The sequence below is a fragment of the Rutilus rutilus genome (assembly GCF_951802725.1).
Source record: "Rutilus rutilus genome assembly, chromosome: 16".
Taxonomy (NCBI): Eukaryota; Metazoa; Chordata; class Actinopteri; order Cypriniformes; family Leuciscidae; genus Rutilus; species Rutilus rutilus.
Genome location: NC_140224.1, coordinates 37,649,476 through 37,669,877, shown reverse-complemented (window position 1 = coordinate 37,669,877; position 20,402 = coordinate 37,649,476). Strand labels below are relative to the sequence as shown.

The following is a 20,402-nucleotide window of genomic DNA, read 5'->3' as shown; positions in this document are numbered from 1 at the left end:
ACCAGTTATGCTTTTACACACACGCACAGACTGACGTGTGTGTGTGTGTGTGAGTGTGATGGTGTGTTTGTTTCCTCCAGGACAGACGCTTCTTGTCTCTGAGTCGAGCGCGAGAGAAGGGCCTTCACATAGACTGGCTCTCGCAGACCAGACCAGGTGTGTGTAAACCCTAGAGTCTAACCAGCTGATCACAGGAGCTGTGAGAGAGTGAGGAGAGTGAGGGAGGAGAGGGAGTGAGGAGAGTGAGAGAGTGAGTGAGGAGAGTGAGAGAGAGAGAGTGAGGAGAGTGAGAGAGTGAGGAGAGTGAGAGAGTGAGTGAGGAGAGTGAGAGAGAGAGAGAGAGAGAGAGTGAGGAGAGTGAGAGAGAGTGAGTGAGGAGAGTGAGAGTGAGTGAGGAGAGTGAGACTGAGTGAGGAGAGTGAGTGAGGAGAGTGAGTGAGTGAGTGAGGAGAGTGAGTGAGGAAAGTGAGTGAGTGAGGAGAGAGAGGTGAGTGAGGTGAGAGAGTGAGAGAGTGTGTAGTATCTCAGTTTCAGAAATGACAGAGAATTGCTCTATAGTGTTAGTTATATCAGGAGTGTGTGTGTGTGTGTGTGTGTGTGTTTTCTCTCAGTGCGGCCGCAGTTCTTGGGCACACGCGTGTTTGACTCGTATGACCTGCGTAAGCTGGTGGACTTCATCGACTGGAAGCCCTTCTTTGACGTGTGGCAGCTGAGGGGCAAATACCCCAACCGTGGATACCCCAAAATATTCAAGGACAAAACCGTGGGTGCGTCTGATTGGCTGCAGGGTCAGCGTACGGAGGTCAGAGGTCAGTGTGGGTGACCTCTCTAATGTGTGTGTGTGTGTGTTTCAGGAGAGGAGGCTCGGCGTGTCCATGATGACGCTGTGAAGCTGCTGAACCGCTTGATTGACAGTGGAGGTCTTCAGGCCCGGGGGATTCTGGGATTCTGGCACGCTCAGAGCGACGGTGATGACATCATCCTGTACGGTGATGATGTCACGTCACACGTCGCCACCTTCCACGGCCTCCGACAGCAGGTGATCAAACCATAGACTAAAACCATAGACATAAAAAAAATGTTGTAGTGTGTGTGACGTCACTCGTAGTGTTTCTGAAGAGCGTTTTTGAAGCCCAAAGTGGGCGGAGCCGGCCGTCGCCATCTTGGCCGCGTCACTCCCGGATAAACGACAATGTGCAGCGAGGCGGATTAGCTGAGGTGACGTGATGCTAACACACAGCAGACAAACGGCTAGTAGTGACATCAGCGACAATCCACCTGTCACTCAAGTGGCCACGCCCTTAATTATGCAGAACTTTAAGGCTTAATTAGGGTTGGGAATCGTAAGAAATTTTCCGGTTCCGGTTCCGATTCCGGTTCCACCAAACGATTCCGGTTCCGGTTCCGGTTCCCATTCATTAAAAAATATTAAAACTAATAAAAAAATTGTAGTAAGGGAAAAATCCTAAATGAGTTTAACAGACTGGTAATGTCAACAAATTCAACATATTATTAAGCAATTTTTGCAAAAAATATAATTTTTTCTGAAGGAAAATAAAAATGTCTGCATTCTCTAGAATAATTTGGGACCTCTCCTAGCTTATTGTATCTCCAGCAGTGGAGAATACCCTCTCAGAAGGGGGAGAATATGCTTGAACACCCATGTAAGATGTGTGTAGAACAGATTATTTTTAAAATCGTTTTGAATGATTGATTCATAAAGACTTTACTTGTTTCATTACTGGATAAATCAGCGCTCTAGCAGTTAATAAACAGAACTGCATGCGTCCTGCGGAAGAACATTGTAGCCGGAGCTGCTTCTCTCTATTTATGTCTATGACGAGTCACGCAGGTACTGAGCTACTCCGCAGCGGCTGCGATCCGCCAGTCTAAAGTATAGTCCGAGTATAAACACTTATTGCAGGCTTAACGTAGTAATTCAGGATAAGACAAAAACACGGTTTGAAAAAAAGGCATTCATGATGCGCTCATTGTATACATTTTGTAAATTCTGAACACAAAAAAGTTACGGACTGCGTCTTTATGAATGTTTTGAAGCATCAGATGTAATCGATACTCGTTATTTGAAGGCAGCGACTTTCAAAAGGTGATTTACTCTATTTTGGTTGTCATAGACATCAGTGTTTATACTCTAATTATAAACTTTTATCTCAGTACTTCTGTGATCATTTGAATATTTGTAACAGAAATATCGATTCTGTGTGATTGTAAAGCTGTTTCATGGGATTGAGTCTCTAGTGGCCAGTGGATGAACTGCAGTTTAAGTCTCTTCAGTGTCGGATTCAAGAGAGAGAGAGAGAGAGGAAGGTTGCCACTTAGATCAAACAGACCAATCACAGCTCATTCTGCTCTTACATGCATCACGTGTTCCAGTCCTGATGTTTTCCACATGTTCTCCCGCAGGCGGAGAAGGACTCTGCGAGCTCGGAGCCGTACCTGTGCCTGTCGGACTTCGTGGCTCCTCGCGGCAGCGGCGTTCAGGATTACGTGGGTCTGTTCGCAGTGTCCGTGTTCGGAGCGGAAGAACTCAGCCGGGCGTTTGAGCAGCAGAACGACGATTACAACAGCATCATGGTCAAAGCGCTGGCGGACCGACTCGCTGAGGTAAACATTCAAAATCAGTGTGTTCAGCCTCATGATGATAGTCAAGTTCTATATTTCTCTGCATTAAAACGGCACAAATCTATGGAAGCTTGTTTCCGCCACAGAATAAAAAATAAAAACGGTAATTGCGACTTTTTATCGCACAATTCTGACATTTTATCTCAGAAATGCATGATATAAAGTCGCAATTGCGTGTTATAAAGTCAGAATTGTCAGAATTGCCTGTTATAAAGTCAGAATTGCGTGTTATGAAGTCGCAATTGCGTGTGCGCAACTGAAGTCTTTATGAGTGAGTCATTGAATCATTCATTCAAGAGATTTGAAAGGCGGACTCATCCAGCGATGACGCGAGTGAAGTCATCAGGTGCGAGTCGAACTCCGCTTTTATGAGCGAGTCATTGAATAATTCACTTCAAATGAATGTAATGGTTTTAAACAGAGCCTTTCGTGAACGACATGTTACTGTGTCGATCTCCAGTTCCAGTGCAGTGTCTGAGCGTGTGTTTCTCTGCAGGCGTTCGCGGAGGAGCTGCACGCTCGCGTCCGCAGGGATCACTGGGGTTACAGCGGAGAGGAGGATCTGTCGACCTCTGACCTCCACCGACTGCGCTACGATGGCATCCGGCCGGCCGCAGGGTATCCCAGCCAACCCGACCACACCGAGAAGCTCACCATGTGGAAACTGGCCGACATACAGGAGAAAACCGGTACGGGACGCAGAGATGCATTAGTGCTGCGCTCCCATTGGCCACATCTGTCTTCTGTCTTCCGTCCACACTGAGACCACGTTTTTATCAACGAAAACTAACCCTTTTGAAAACGCTCTACAACAATTAAACAAATGAATGTAGACGTGGCCTGAGTTGTGATTGGTCAGTCCGTTAGACGGTACAGACGGCTCTCTCACACATCGGCTGCTTTCATGTGTTTCTGTGATGATGAAGTCTGAAAAGACCCTGTCCAGACGTGTGTCTTCATGTTCCCGCAGGAATCGCTCTGACCGAGTCTCTGGCCATGACTCCTGCCGCGTCCGTGTCCGGCCTGTACTTCTCCAACCCCAAATCCTGTTATTTCGCTGTGGGAAAAATCACTAAAGAGCAGGTATGAAGCCCACGGCTCACATCAGATAGTTGTTGAATGACGGACCAATCTGCTGAGTTTGTTGCAGCAGGTTCATGTGAAATATTCCCTGATTTTTTTTTATTTTATTTAAATAATTATAATTATTTTAGTTAGACTTTACTTAAAGTTAATCAATTTATCCCTTAAAACTCCTCTTTGATCACCAAAATTACATATTTAAAAGTTTTTTTCTTACATTAAAATATCTTGAATGTAACTCGACACCCTCGCCTCATTTAGTATGCGCGGTTCTATGAATATGCAAATGAATATGCAAAGCTGTATTTACACCACAGGGGAACTTTATATATAATGTATTCATAATGTTCGTTATAATGCATTGTATCTTTTCATAAATAATTGTAACCACAGTTAAAAGGCATTATAATATTTTCAGATTCCTTGTTCATCTGCGATGGGTTGTTTGTCCTGTGTTTTAATGCATTATACTTTCTAAAGGTGTTCAATAAATAGAACAAATATCTATTATAACTTATTAATGAGATCATACAATGCATTATAAGGTGCGTTACAAAGCATAAATAATGCATTAAAAATACTTTTTAAAATTCATTATATAATAAGAGTCTAATGTGACTTTGGTCAAAAATAGTGGATGCCAGAAAGTTGCTATGGTTACCAAGCTGTCAATCATCACAATCTCAGTAGTGAGGGCTCTCTCTCTCTCTCTCTCTCTCTCTCTCTCTCTCTCTCTCTCTCTCTCTCTCTCTCTCTCTCTCTCTCTCTCTCTCTCTCTCTCTCTCTCTCTCTCTCTCTCTCACACACACTCACACTCACTCTCTCTCTCTCTCTCTCTCTCTCTCTCTCTCTCTCTCTCTCTCTCTCTCTCTCTCACACACACTCACACTCACTCTCTCTCTCTCTCTCTCTCTCTCTCTCTCTCTCTCTCTCTCTCTCTCTCACTCTCGGACACACTCACACACACTCTCACACACACTCTCACACACACTCTCTCTCACACACTCTGTCTGTCGGGCAGGTGGAGGATTACGCGCACCGGAAGCAGATGCCGGTGTGTGAGGTGGAGCGCTGGTTGGGGCCGGTCCTGGGCTACGACACCGACTGACAGCGCCAGAACTCTCTCTCCTGTGATGGACCTTCATCCGCTCGGTTTCGGTGGTTTCGGCCCAGATTGGGGATTTTTATCTCAGAGTCCAAACTCTTTTATCTTGACACTACAGAGAGGCCGTCAGAGCGCCGCTTTTAATTACATTTCTGTTTTTGACGGAACCGTGACGAACACTTTATTTTTAGGCCTGTGGGTTTTATAGGTTGATTTCTTATTAAACTCTGTATTAGATTTATAGAAGATAATGGTAAGAAACACCATCTTAACTTTAAGACTTTAGACTGCAGATCCTTTATTTCTTTTAGATTCTGATGTCATCATAGAAACGGATCAGTTTTTATAGACACTGTAAATTCAGTATTAAGTTTCTATGTTTGACTTTATGCTGTGTGTGTGTGTGTGTGTGTGTGTGAGGTCCATAAGAGCAAATGCCTAGTTTTAGTGTTAATATTAGATCATAAGAGCCGTTAACCGTTATCAGTGTTTAATTTTTTTTTATTATATTTTTCCAGTTTGTTGATTTCACACCTGGAAAAAACATAGTTGAACATTTCTGTTAAGATGAATGTTGAAAGATGTGCTTCCTATATTTTCATATAAATCTGCACTAAATCAAAACTCTGTGTTTGCTTTGATTGTAATTGTGTATCTATATTTACATATCGGAGATTATTAATTGATCATTCGGCTTTCAGATCATCAGGTTTAGTTCACACATTCTCACATGAACACTTTACTCTCATATTTCTATCCTAATAATATTATCCCAATATTGTCTTTTACTTTTAAATGAACCATTCGAGACAGTGCACTGATTATGTTTAAAAAATACCTGCACAGTAAAGACACCTAAAATATTAATGTGTAATATTAGCCAGTGTTTTATTAGAGTTTAGAAAGAGTTAACGGTCTATGGAAGGGTTTAGATAGTTTAGTTTCTTCTGTCCATTAATGATTCATGAGTCTGAAGCAGATTCTGCAGCTTTTGTTGTTTTCTTACAGTCAAAACCTGTAAGAATTATGATCATGTATTATTATTATATCACATTTGTTCTCAGTTAATATGGGCTGTAACACTAATAGACAACATGAGTGTCACTTTATATTTCATACACTCATTGTGTTAATTCACTGATTCTTGAGATTTAATGTTAATGTTTCAATAATTTATAAACACATTCACATGTTCGTGGTGTATAGATGTTCCACTGTTCCCATTTGGTTAGTTTTTGGGAAACAAATAAGGACCTTCCCTGATCGTTCCCTGCAGGTTATTTTTAAGTTTTATTTGTATACCCATAATTATGTTAAGCTGAAATGTCATTTTTCATTAACAAAGTGTATTTTGCTGTTGCAGTTTATTACAACCTGAGTAAAAACGCGTTATAATAATAAGTCCAATTTAATCGCTAAAAATATTAAAACAAAGTTAAGCGTAGTATGAAAAACATACAGATCATAAATACGTGGTTTGTTAGTAACTTTCTTTAACGCGCGCGCTTCTCCAGAACGCGCTTCTGTCCTCCTCAGAAAGCCGCGAAATCGCGTAATTTAAACATAACGGTCATTTCGTTTTGCTGACTGACTAACATTAGTTTATCGACCTCTTTATGGAATAATTGCTTATAATTAATAATATATACGAGAGTATCGTGTGATTTCAGAGATTTGACACGTCTAATTGAAGAGAACATGAAGTTAACCGAGAAGTTTTTGTTTGCGGACCAAAAGAGGGAAGCACGTCCCGCTAATTCAGTGGTAAGAAATGAATGAAATGTTAACGTTATTGTTGTTAGCTAATCATTATGTCTGTGAATACGATTAATATTTTAAAAAGCCGTATAATATTGAAGTCAATGTTATTTGGCGCTTAACGTAAAATCAGTTTCTGAGTAAATCTGTAAATCTTAACTTACATAGCCTATTAATGTAAAAAACCGAACGCTCCCAGAACGGTATTTACAAAAATTGTTAGCTGGGCCATAATTTCGCCGTTTAAAAAAGATCATACTGTCATAATTATGACATAAAAAGTCGAAATTGTGACTTGGTGTGTTATATTTTCGACTTTTTGGGTCGTAATTACGATTTTCCAAAGCTTGATTTTTTTTCTTCTTCTTATAGGCTATGGCAGAAATATGCGTCCATACGGATGAACTCTGTCGTTTAATATTCATGGACATATTCGTTTACATACAGAATTCAAAACATTTTGAGGTATGAAAGTCCTGGGGCCAGTTAACGTTACATAAACATTAAGACTGCGTCTTAAGAACTAGTCTGACCAACAAGCAGTTAATTAGGCCTAATCAGTCTCACTTTTCGGATTCAAATTAGACCAATGTACCTTTTCTGTGACTGACCTAGAAACGTCTTAAAGAAAAAAATTAAATGACTAACTTGTAAGACTAGTCTGAAAGGGTCTTGTGTGCGCGGTCCTGTGTTCACCAGCAGAGGGCGCCCTGCTGCTGCCGCTCGCTCATCTGCATAACCCCGCCCTCTGAGTATGCCAGCCGTCCAATGAGAGCGTGGCAGGAGACACCCGTTACACCCGCATCAGAGCCGCGGTCGCGCGCCTGAGAGCTTCATCTGTCCAGCGAGAGGCTCCGAACCCGCGCCGAACCATGACGGACGGAGAGGCCGAAGATGAGATCCAGTTCTTGCGGACCGTGAGTACACGCGTGTGTGTGTGTGTGTGTGTGTGTGTGTGTGTGTGTGTGTGTGTGTGTGCGCGCGCCGCAGTGGTGCTGATGCTGCGGGAGTCACCGGCATCCGTCCGGATCTGTTGAACGTGGGTGTGAGGAAACTGAGCGCTTATGCAGTGCGTGTGTGTGTGTGTGTGTGTGTGTGTCAGCTGCAGTCCTGATGAAGACACTGTTCACCTCCACTGCAGACACACACTGTTTACTCTGATGTCATGCTGCATAAATACTGCAGAATGGCTTGATTCAGTTCAGTGCGTATCGATAGGTCGTAATTGATCAGTGTGGGAAATGTGGTGCATTAACAGTCAGATGATACAGCAGATCCAGGACATGCACAATAACACAGATGATTGATTGGATGCGGGTCGTATTGATTGTGAGGTGCTGAGCAGGTGATAGTGTGTCATATTGTTCAAGGATGCAAACAATGTGAAGTTAAAGGTTGAAAACAGCTGCACTGATCAAGTCTTGCATAGTCATTATTATTCCATTGGTTTGATATGGATCATCAATAATAATACGGCGAGGTCGTATCGCCTGTGGCTTCTTTGCATTCCTCAGTGTCGTCAGTGCAGATGTTGTGCAGCGCTGGACTTTGGTTCTGTTCGTCTAGAACCTCACGCATCAGTTCTGCCCGGATTCGATCTGTTAGTTGTTGTTGCAGCAGCAGCACAAACTCGCCCTGATGAAGAGAGAGAAGTGTGTTCATCGTGCAGCACAAACACACCAGCAGAAAATCATTACCAAGCATTACATGTTGAAAATGGCATTGATTCCTCGCCGCCTTTAACAGCTCAATGCAGCGCTGGCCAGACACAGCTAAACGCTCCCAGATCACGGTATGATGAAGATGATGAAGACGAAGATGCATCTCAGGAAGCCTGTCTGGCTCATATTCACCTCAGTATCTCAAAATCAAAAGAGAAATAATGAACAAAGGAATGAAACATGGTTTAGTATCAGTCAGATTTAAGATTAAGATTTTTTGCATCGTGACATATTTATGATCATATATATATATATACACTACCGTTCAGAAGTTTGGGGTCAGTCTGGAAGAGTCTCTTCTGCTCACGAATGATCAAAAATACAGTAAAAATAGTGAAATATTATTGTAATGTAAATCATCTGTTCTCTATGTGAATATACAGTAAAGTGTGATTTATTCCTGTTCAGCATCATTACTCCAGTCTTCAGTGTCACATGATCCTTCACACATCACTCTAATATGAGGATTTGATGCTCAAGAAACATTTATGATTATTATCAGTGTTGGAAACAGTTGAGCTGCTTCATATTTCTGTGGAAACTGTCACACATTCAGGATTCGTTGATGATTAGAAAGTTCAACAGAACAGCATTTATCTGAAATATGGGCATTCCATGTCAAATCAACCAAATATTTTTTCAGGAGAAAGACAAACATAAATAGTGATGAAAACCAAAATATTAAATGTCATGAATGTCTATCAAGATTATTTATTACATTATTTATTCTTCTGACATGCTCCTTTAAACACAGTATCAGCTGTTTGTAAAGTTGTTGATCATTGAAATGAGTCAAATTCAACACATTGAGCATGCAGCCTGACTGGGATGCCCACACCTGTGCGACTGACCCATAGAGGGCCTTACAAGTGAAGATTTCAAAAGAAAAGTTTAAGAACCAGAATATAAAATCATAATGAGATATCTTTAATACTTTTTGAGTTGCAGGCATGCAAACTAGGGGCTAAAAACACAAGAAGTGCTTTTACCTGTTTTTGAACGGTCACCGTTGGAATATAATGTCTGAAGTCCACAGATCTCACTGATAGACGACCAATCCCGTGTCAGATCAAATAATGACGACCAATCCCGTGTCAGATCAAATAATGAAGCTGCCGTTCCTTTACAGTCATGCTTACCCCTGTAATCTGGCTCCAAATCTCAGACAAAACGGTGGATTACTCAGCAAATATACACATGACACGTAATATTTTGGCTTTCTTCTTCATTTATGTATTTCTTTCACCAAAAAAAAAAATAATAATTATCAGAATTTTAATTTTAGAATCTTTTGTAGCATTATAAATATCTTTACTGTCATTTTGATCAATGTATATATATACGATTTGTGTGTATATATTATTTTATCTTTTTATCTCTCTATCTCTCTATCTATCTATCTCTATCTATCTATCTATCATCTCTCCATCTATCTATTTCTCTATCTATCTATCATCTATCTATCTATCATCTATCTATCTCTCTCTCTATCTATCTATCTATCTATCTATCTCTCTATCTATCTATCATCTGTCTATCTCTCTATCATCTATCATCTATCTATCTATCATCTATCTATCTATCTCTCTATCTATCTATCATCTGTCTATCTCTCTATCATCTATCTATCTCTCTATCATCTATCTATCTATCTCTCTATCTCTCTATCATCTATCTATCTATCTCTCTATCATCTATCTATCTCTCTATCATCTATCTATCTCTCTATCTATCTATCTATCTATCTATCTATCTATCTATCATCTATCTGTCTATCTATCTATCTATCTCTCTATCTATCATCTATCTATCTCTATCATGTATCTATCTCTCTATCTCTCTATCATCTATCTCTCTATCTATCTATCATCTATCTATCTATCTATCTATCATCTATCTATCTATCATCTATCTATCTCTCTATCTATCTATCATCTATCTATCTATCTATCTCTCTATCATCTATCTATCTCTCTATCATCTATCTATCTCTCTATCTCTCTATCATCTATCTCTCTATCTCTCTATCTATCTATCATCTATCTATCTATCTATCATCTATCTATCTATCTATCTATCTATCATCTATCTATCTCTCTATCATCTATCTATCTATCTATCTATCTCTCTATCATCTATCTATCTCTCTATCTCTCTATCATCTATCTATCTATCTATCTATCTTATCTATCATCTATCTATCTATCTATCTATCTATCATCTATCTATCTCTCTATCATCTATCTATCTATCTATCTATCTCTCTATCATCTATCTATCTCTCTATCTCTCTATCATCTATCTATCTCTCTATCTCTCTATCTATCTATCTATCTATCTATCATCTATCTGTCTATCTATCTATCTATCTCTCTATCTATCTCTCTATCATCTATCTATCTCTATCATGTATCTATCTATCTATCTCTCTATCTATCTATCATCTATCTATCTCTATCATGTATCTATCTCTCTATCTCTCTATCATCTATCTCTCTATCTCTCTATCTATCTATCATCTATCTATCTATCATCTATCTATTTGTCTATCTATTTGTCTATCTATCTATCTTATCTATCTATCTATCTATCTATCTATCTATCTATCTATCTATCTATCTATCTATCTATCTATCATCTATCTATCTATCTATCTATCTATCTATCATCTATCTGTCTATCTATCTATCATCTATCTATCTCTATCATGTATCTATCTCTCTATCATCTATCTCTCTATCTATCATCTATCTATCTATCATCTATCTATTTGTCTATCTATCTATCTTATCTATCATCTATCTCTCTATCTCTCTATCTATCTATCATCTATCTATCTATCATCTATCTATTTGTCTATCTATCTATCTTATCTATCATCTATCTCTCTATCTATCTATCTATCTATCTATCTATCTATCTATCTATCTATCTATCTATCTATCTATCTATCTATCATCTATCTCTCTATCTCTCTATCTATCTATCATCTATCTATCTCTATCATGTATCTATCTCTCTATCTCTCTATCATCTATCTCTCTATCTATCTATCATCTATCTATTTGTCTATCTATCTATCTTATCTATCATCTATCTATCTATCATCTATCTATCTCTCTATCTTATCTATCATCTATCATCTATCTATCATCTATCTATCTCTCTATCATCTATCATCTATCTATCATCTATCTATCTATCTATCTATCTATCTATCATCTATCTCTCTATCTATCTCTCTATCTATCTCTCTATCTATCATTTGTTAAACAGTTCATAAATATTTGCTTTGATGCAAAAAGATGAACTCAAACGTAATGCATTCAGATTGACTGTATTAATGAGGATGGAACTGAAACATGTTTAATAGTTCTGAAAGATCATCCTCATGTTCTGTAAGCAGGGTATCGCTCTCTCTGTGTGTTTCTCTGAGCCGCACATGTTTGCGTGAGACGTCTCTGATGTAATCTTACAGACGGGAGTCTTGCAGTGGAACCTGGGAAAGAGATTTTGTAACCGCAGCGTCAAACCGCCTCGCTTCTCTCTCTCTCTCTCTCTCTCTCTCTCTATCTATCTCTCCTCTCTCTCTCTCACCCCTGTCTCTCTCTCCACACAACATTAAAATTTTATAAGATTCTCCTGTTACATAATCGAGAGGGAAGATAAACGAGCAGAGGAGTGCGGCGCTGTCTCTCTCTCTCTCTTTCCTGTCTGTCTGTCTTGTCTCTCTCTCTCTCTCTCTCTCTCTCTCTCTCTCTCTCTCTCTCTCTCTCTCTCTCTCTCTCTCTCTCTCTCTCTCCTGTTGAGCTCAGAGTTTGACCTGAAAACAAACAGACGTGTCCCGAACACACGACCTCACCGTCCGCGGACACATGGAGTTGAGCCGCTCTGATTGGACGCCTGTCCAGCGGCGTCAGCCAATAGCAGCCACCAGCATCTTTGGATGCATGTCAGTTTTGTTTGATCTCAGGTCATTTGCTACACTTCAAAGCAGATTTACTGACCGGGTTACTGTGTCGTGACGTATCATATAGACTTATGGTAATGAGTGTGTCTAGTGAACTCTAGTGAACTCTAGTGAACTCTACTGTGATGCCGAACTCATTTTTGGTTATTTTTTAAGTAATTTTGGAAGAACTTCCTTAGGTCAATTTACATACTCAAAGTAAGTGAAATCTAAATAGCATATAAGTAAATCTACCCATATCTATTTAGCATTTGCAGATTCCTCTGGCCAGTGTTGTTGGTCAGGAAGCATCTGTAACTCATATCACTTGCAAAAATGACCATAGTACGTACCGTAGTATCATTGTATTATTTGAAGTTCCATGTGAATGAATGTGGTAATAATTAATGATCACATGATGAATCTTCTGGTTAGTGAAGCTCTGGTTAGTGCTGATGCGATTCTGGTCACCTGTGACGTCATGACATCATCTCAGCTGTGATTGGGCCGTAGGGTCAGTGCGAGTGATCACATGACTTAGACTGAGCGCTGCAGTGAGACAGCAGAACATTAAACCTTGTGAAAGAGTTCCTGAAGGTGTCTATGTAGTGAACACTGATGAGTGGAGGAACTGGTCCTAATGGTGATGTCTCGAGCCGAGACCTGTGTGTGTGTGTGAGAGAGTGTGTGTTTAATAGAGTCACTGCAGGTTTGTCTGATTTACTGTGTAATTAAGAGACCGAGAAACAGAGAGAGAGAGGAAGAGTTTCTCGCTCTGGTGTCACTGTGATGTAGTGCTGGTGAACCTGTGTGTGTGTGTGTGTACGTGAGTGTGTGTGTGTGTGTGTGTGTGGCCTGGCCTACATTACGGGAACAATATGTTGAGGACATTTTTTGATCCGCAATGAGAAAACAATATTATAATTCATACAGAATGAGTTTTTTTGAAAATGTAATAATGCAGAGAGTTTTGTGTGATGGTTAGGTTTAGGGGTCGGGTTAGTGTGTGTGTGTGTGTGTGTGTGTGTGTGTGATGGGTATGTTAATGGGTCGGGTTAGTGTGTGTGTGTGTGTGTGTGTGTGTGTGAGAGAGAGAGAGAGAGTGAGTGCATGACTGCCTGTGTCTGTCTGTGTGAGTGAGTGTGTGTGTGTGTGTGTGTGTGGTTGTGAATATGTGTTTGTGTGTGTGTGTGTGTGTGTGTGTGTGTGCATGTTGTTGATGTCGGCGCCCATCTGCCTCTTTCAGCAATACAGAAGCATTGCATTCTGGGTGAACCGCTCAGACTGACCCAAACACACAGACAGCGCCGCAGCCATCAGACACGCGTTCATGCGTGAGGTCATGTGATCCAGGTGAACGAGTGCGATGAGTGAACTAGAGACCATGTGACGTGATGCAGCATTTGTTTGCAGCATTCTTCAACGAATGTAAACACAACTAGAGGCTGTTTTTAGTGCTTATGTTTACAGGCACTCGTTATCATCAGATCAATCCAGTCTGAGTTCAGATTCTGGAAGTTCTGTTTATGTGAAGCCTAAACTCTGCAGTCTGATTCAGATACTGGTTCACAGACGTGTTCAGTCTAATCTGAACCAAACAGCAGCGCATGCATAGAATTCCATTTAGTCGCTCATCAGTTGTGTTTTCTTTTTCCTTTTTTTAGCAAATATGTTAAAATATCCAAGTTGTGTCTCAAATGATGCTGTATAAGGTTAGTTTGTCGTCCAGCATCACAGTCTGGTTTTCTTCCCTTCCGATGCATGACCATCGAGTTCATGAAGTGTCATTTATTCAGTTCATTAACTGCATCATCTGGGTAGGTGAAGTAATACCTGCATGATGCACTACTGACACCATCTGCACTCTACAGGGGCATAGGGTAGTGCATGAGGACGCTCCTGTCCTTCACACACACTACCAGTCAAAAGTTTTGGATCGGGAAGATTTTTAATGTTTTTAAAAGAAGTCACTTCTGCTCACCCAGGCAGCATTTACTGGATAAAAAATATATATATAGCTGTGTGAATATACAGTAAAGTGTAATTTATTCCTGTGATCAAAGCTGAATTTTCAGCATCATTACTCCAGTCTTCAGTGTCACATGATTAGGGTTGCCAACTGTCCCGAATTAGCCGAGAAGTCCCGTATTTTCAAACTGCTTCGCTGATCTAACCACTGACTGATGCGACAGCAACACGACACTTGAGAATGATCACGAGACCGCATCATCCAATCACAGCCCACACTCACGCGCATCAGACCATACCAATAACAAACTTTAAATTGAGAATTAATTCTTCTTTTGGGACAAATTATTGATCTGTGAACAGAATCCTCTGCTGTCTGGTCGCTCCCGTTCGATCTGGAGATTCCGGACTCGCGCTAACGGCAAATCCCTTTCACTGTCCGGACGGGTTTAGATTTATGCAAATCAGTTTTGGTGAATTCAAACAACGTGATTATAGTTCATGAGTCCGACATCCAGCCACGCAAGAGAACAGGAACTCTTCCTGAGGGAAAAGTATGCTATTACTTTCTTTAATTTCTTTCAAATGTAGTGTATAATGTTACAAAAGCTTTCTATTTCAGATAAATGCTATTATTTTATTTGTGTAATGTGACTTTTTTGTGTGACTTTAAAATTCGTTTTAGAATTAAATTGTACATAAATAGGCTAAGCAAAACAAATGTGTTTATATCTGAGAACATTTTAAACACATACGAGCCTGAAATGACAGATACTGTGTGATACAGTACCAATATTTTGTGTCCCTTATTTTCCTGTAAAGAACCACGATTGTCCCGCATTTTTCCTGTCTGAAGTTGGCAACCCTACACATGATCCTTCAGAAATCATTTTAATATGATGATTTGATGCTCAAAAAAACATTCATTGTTGTTATCAATGTTGAAAACAGTTTTTTCAGGATTGTTTGATGAATAGAAAGTTCAAAAGAACAGCCTTTATCTGCAATAGAATCTTTTGAATCTCAACTTCAGTCTAGTTGCCTGAGGTTTAGATGAAGGCTTTTCAATCAATTGGAGCCATTAATCTGATAATTAACACATTATTAGGCTGTAAACATATTGACAGTGAGTTGACCTCAAAAGATGTTTGATAACATAATGACAGGGAAGTTGTGCTGGTCTTTTCTCCTCTATTGTTCTGTATATCGAGTGAAGCGCTTGTGGGACAAGAAGAAATGTGGGCGGGGCTTGATTGTGTCCGTGAGGAATTGATTGGATGGTTGTGGTTTGCTATTGGCTGATCTCATGTGAGTGACAGGTTTGTTTCGGCTCCTGCATCGGCAGAGACAGCAGATCTTCCACAGCTCAACAGATACACTGTAATGGAGGGACTCAAACACTGTACAGATGACTTTGGGGTTTGGGTTATGTGTTGATATTCGTGTTGGGATATATATGTTGATCAGGTTTTGTAATAATTCTCATTGTTTCAAACAATTTTATAACGTTCTGCAGTCCCAGAAATCAATGTGTGGCTGTGTGTGTGTGTGTGTGTGTGTGTTTACACTAGCCCTCTATGTGTGTGTGTATATCTTTGAAGTGAACAATCCTTTGACTGTGACCTTTCCACTGTAAATGAACCAATAATATGAGCTGATATTCAAAGCTGACCTTTTCAGACAGGAAGTGGAAAACAGGCACTGGCCAGAGGCTGTTGGAGTGGCAGTGATGTGATGATCTTCCAGCACTTTTAAAGGAAATATTGATGAATTATCATTGTATAATGTTTGTGAAGTCACTGAGAGTGTTTGGCGGTTCAGTGGGACGTATTGATGAAAATGACCCGTGGTTATTAATGAGCGCCCGATCTGTGTTTGTCTTTCCCTCGGCGGTGTTTGTCCATCATCATTCACGCGGCTCAGACATGATGATGAGCGGTGACACCGTTAGTGGCCTCGTTTGTAAAACGCTCCATCAGTCGAGATCAGTGACAGTTTAATCAGCTCTTAGTATGCAGATGGAGACGTTTGTGTCGACCAATCAGCTGCAGAACATCCCACAGTCACACTTCTGACACACTCATCTGTAGTCAATCATTGTATCCCTTTAAACTCATCTTTGATCACCAAAATTACATAATTAAAAAAAGAATTCCTTGAAAATAAATGTCTTAAAATATCTTGAATGTAACTCGACACCCTCGCCTCATTTAGTATGTGCGGTTCTATGAATATGCAAATTCACCCCGCCTCCACTCACTCACTCAGCTCAGAGATCCACTGGTTGACGATCACACGTTGATCTGATTGGTTACAAGGTAGTTTGTGACGTCAGAAACACCAGCGATTTCAAAGCGTGTTTTTGAGACTGTCTTTGGTTCACTGCAGTTTTAAGGAGGAAATACTCAGCAATGGTGTCGACTTATGAACTTACACATGCTTTGTCTTAAAGCACATTAAAAACACCACATAGACACATAAACTACAGTAAAAGCTGGATTTACATCACAGGGGGACTTTAACATTTTCTAATGTTGTTAAAAGAGTCTCTTCTGCTCACCAAGGGTGCATTTATTTGATAAAAACTGCAGTAAAAATTTGAAATATTATTCCAATATAAATCATCTTTTTTCTATGTGAATATACAGTAAAGTGTAATTTATTCCTGTGATCAAAGCTGATGTTCAGCATCATTACTCCAGTCTTCAGTGTCACATGATCCTTCACAAATCACTCTAATATGATGATTTGATGATCAACAAACATTTATGATTATTATCAGTGTTGGAAACAGTTGAACTGCTTCAGATTTACTCTACCATATACAGTATATGTGTGTATATATATGCACGTTTATGTGTATATGTGTTTATTTACTAGCCTATATGTATTTGTTTGTGTATTTCTTCTTTTTTTTTTTTTCAGAAATATTTTTTTATATAACATCATGAAATTCAATATGTTTTAAGTCTCAATCCCTCATATTTTCTCTTCATTTGTGATTCTTGTACTACTGTAGCCTCTCTCTCTCTGTCTGTCTCTCTCTGTCTCTCTCTCTCTCTCTCTCCCTCTCTCCCTCTCTCTCTCTCTCTCTCTGTGTGTCTCTCTGTCTCTCTCTCTCTCTCTCTCTCTCTCTCTCTGCAGTGCTCTTATGTAATCTGATTGATCAGTGGGGAGTGTTCTAGTGCACCAGAAGAACGAGGAACGAGCAGAGGAGATTCTCTGCACTCCTGCCCTCTGTTTGTTGAGTCCCTCATCACTAGTGTTCTCACTGAATGATCCCGAGACCGTGTGTGTGTGTGTGTGTGTGTGTGTGTGTGTGTGTGTGTGTGTGTGTGTGTGTGTGTACTGAGTGATCAGACTCAGTGTTTTCAGCTGCTCGACCACAAAACAGCTGAAAACTGTTATAATAGCAAAACAATCTACACATAATGTTTGTTCTGAAGTGTGTTTAGAAATGCCTCAATCTGTCCATCGTCACAGGTTTAGTTTAATCTTTCAGAACTTTTGTTCTGTGTGTGTCAGTGATTTGACTGTCTTCACATTAAAAGCGGATTACGGGAGTCAAACCGGATTAGAGCAGCAGCTCAACCTGACTAGTAATTGGTCTCTGTGAACGTTCTCTGTCGCTCCTGGATTTCAGGATGAATTATTCCAGACCATCCGAGCATCATCTGCTAATGCGGCTGCAGCTTTAACAGGAGATAACGTGTGTGTGTGTGTGTGTGTGTGTGTTTGAGCTGACCTGGTTTCACTTGCTCCTCTCTGTTCTTGAGTTCTTGTGGAAAGAAGCAGAACTTTGTGGTTGTTCTTCAGAGTTTGACCCCTAAACGTCACGGCAGCCTATATAACACAACGCCAGCGGACGCCTTGAGTAATGAGGTACACACTGCACCGCTGCAGACACACACTATTTATAGTGGACCTACTACTGAAGAGAGCTTCTGAGGCCTTCAACACACACACACACACACACACACACACACACACACACACACACACACACACACACACACACACACACACACACACACACACACACACACACACACACACACACAGTCACCTCCATATGTCCTACTGTGTGTGAGTGGACCTCAGTACTGATTCAGCCAAGGTTCGGACCATGGTCATTATGACTCTAGTTATAGTTATTGTTATGGTTATTGTTATGGTTATCACTATAGTTGTTGCTATAGTTATTGTAGTTATCGCTATGGTTATTGTTATCTTTATCACTAAAGTTATTCTTGTAGTTATTGTTGTATCACTATAGTTATGAGTGTTTAGTTATTGTTATAATCCTTGTTATAGTTATCATCACTATTTTATCATTTTAGTTATTGTTCTTGGTGTGAATGGACTTCAAAGAACCTCTAGGAATAAATCAATGAATAAAGGAGACCCATTTAACCGTGGTGTGAGTTGAAGATTTCATTAGATTTCTACAGTGTTTCCAGAGAAAGCTGCTCTGGATGTGTGTGTGTGTGTGTGTGTGTGTGTGTGTGAACGTCCTCCACCCACAGAAGTTCACGCTCTCTCCTCTGCTGAGAGGAATCACATGTCTGAACTTAAGTGACTCAATCGCTGATCTACTGCGAGAGCTTCATGTTACCTGTCTGACGGACCTGGACTTCAGATGTAGTGTATTAGTGCTGCCAGAACTAGAGATGCACCGATGCGTCGGACAATAATCGCTATCGGCCGATTAAAGGTATTATGTTCGCTGTCGGGCATTGGACGATTGTTTAAAAACAGCCGATGATCAGTGCTGATTATATCCTGTCAATCAAAGGGGCGGAAAAAACGTGTCCGACTGCAACTCATTCTGTTGAATTTAGGGCAAGTTAACGCAGCAATAACGCTTTAAACATGTCGACGTTAATACAGGCTTTATTTGACCCTCTGGATCACACATAGTTCAAGCCTGGGTTTCCAGATCTACGGTTTCCCTACAGCAAACATGATCTGTAGCACAACCGTTCAATAATCACAGAGTTTTGTGCTCTGTTACTTCTGATAGGAAACACAGTCTCAGCTTTCTTTCAAATTCTATACATTTTATCAAGAAATTAAATCAATAAATGGTGTTTTGACGCTCTTAAAGGTGACGTGACAGATCGCTGAAGTGCCTCCGTTTCAGTGAGTCTTTTCTTCAACTTTAATACAAGTTATATCTAGAAAAACATGCATGAATATCAGAAGGTATGTTGAAAGAAACAGTACAACTTACCCAAATCTGTATATTGCGAACAATATCACTTAGTGCTGCATTGACCTCAGGAAAGTTCACCAGTGTACACAGTTCGTTAGTTAGCTCTAAAACACCAGAGAAGTGTTTATTACTTATTTACTGTTAATTATGTATGTATGTTTGAATAGATTTGCCATGAAGAAGTGTTTATATAAAACTACCCGAGTTGTATTCAAACATTTTAGCTTTTATTTGAGTGTAAATATTATAGCAGTTGAATATAATCTGTTGTTAACTCTAATATTATAGTGAACCACATGACAGGGTTCCCTGTGTAGTGTGCAGCATTAGCTGGGAGAGATTTCCTTTAAAGAGCAACTATTAAACTATACATTTAGTATCGGTGCGTCTCTAACCAGAACATGCAAGTCCACTTATAATGTTAGTCCTGGTTTCTTGCATCAAAACCACTTCTTTTTTTCCATCTGTGTGTAAATGAGCTTTTCTATGATCCCAGTGCTGATATGTACAGTGAGTTCAGGTAAAGTGGGACACTTTTTGCCATTGAGATGACTGGGAGAAAACGTCCAGAATTAAATGGATTCCTGATGGTTTCTGAACTCTGTTTGAAACTCTCATTGATTATGAGACACGCTGAGATTATCAGAGCTTATGTGATTATGAGCGGATCTGATCTGAAACATGCATGTGATGAGCCGACGTGAGGAGCTTATAGATGGAGAAAAGCCATTGTTCATCTTTGTCTATGTGCAAACACACACTTCCCCTCCGTCACGGCTGGACAAACACACGTGTGTTGTGTAATACTGTAGTACTCATCTCTCACTCCTACATGTGGAGATTCAGGCACTTCAGGCCAGAAATACTCAACAAGCGTCAGGTGATGCTCGACAGCTGCGGCGTTCACTCGCTCTCAGGAAGAGCCACGGTTTGACCGCTCAGGCTTCCCACACACGCTTA

At 40.1% G+C, this 20,402-nt stretch overlaps 2 protein-coding genes across 2 annotated transcripts in view; both read left to right on the top strand.

Annotated features, from left to right (window-relative positions):
* Positions 1–5,236, top strand: part of mtr (5-methyltetrahydrofolate-homocysteine methyltransferase) — a 31,559-nt gene extending 26,323 nt beyond the window's left edge. The window contains exons 27-33 of the mRNA XM_084433772.1: positions 81–156; positions 612–767; positions 855–1,039; positions 2,425–2,625; positions 3,140–3,332; positions 3,614–3,726; positions 4,748–5,236. Of these exons, the coding sequence (XP_084289898.1) occupies positions 81–156; positions 612–767; positions 855–1,039; positions 2,425–2,625; positions 3,140–3,332; positions 3,614–3,726; positions 4,748–4,834 (1,011 nt within the window). The 3' untranslated portion in view covers positions 4,835–5,236. The remainder of the gene's footprint in view (positions 1–80; positions 157–611; positions 768–854; positions 1,040–2,424; positions 2,626–3,139; positions 3,333–3,613; positions 3,727–4,747) is intronic.
* A 2,171-nt stretch (positions 5,237–7,407) lies between these two features.
* ryr2a (ryanodine receptor 2a (cardiac)) overlaps positions 7,408–20,402 on the top strand; it is a 152,310-nt gene continuing 139,315 nt past the window's right edge. The window contains exon 1 of the mRNA XM_084435238.1: positions 7,408–7,506. Within this exon, the coding sequence (XP_084291364.1) occupies positions 7,462–7,506 (45 nt within the window). The 5' untranslated portion in view covers positions 7,408–7,461. The remainder of the gene's footprint in view (positions 7,507–20,402) is intronic.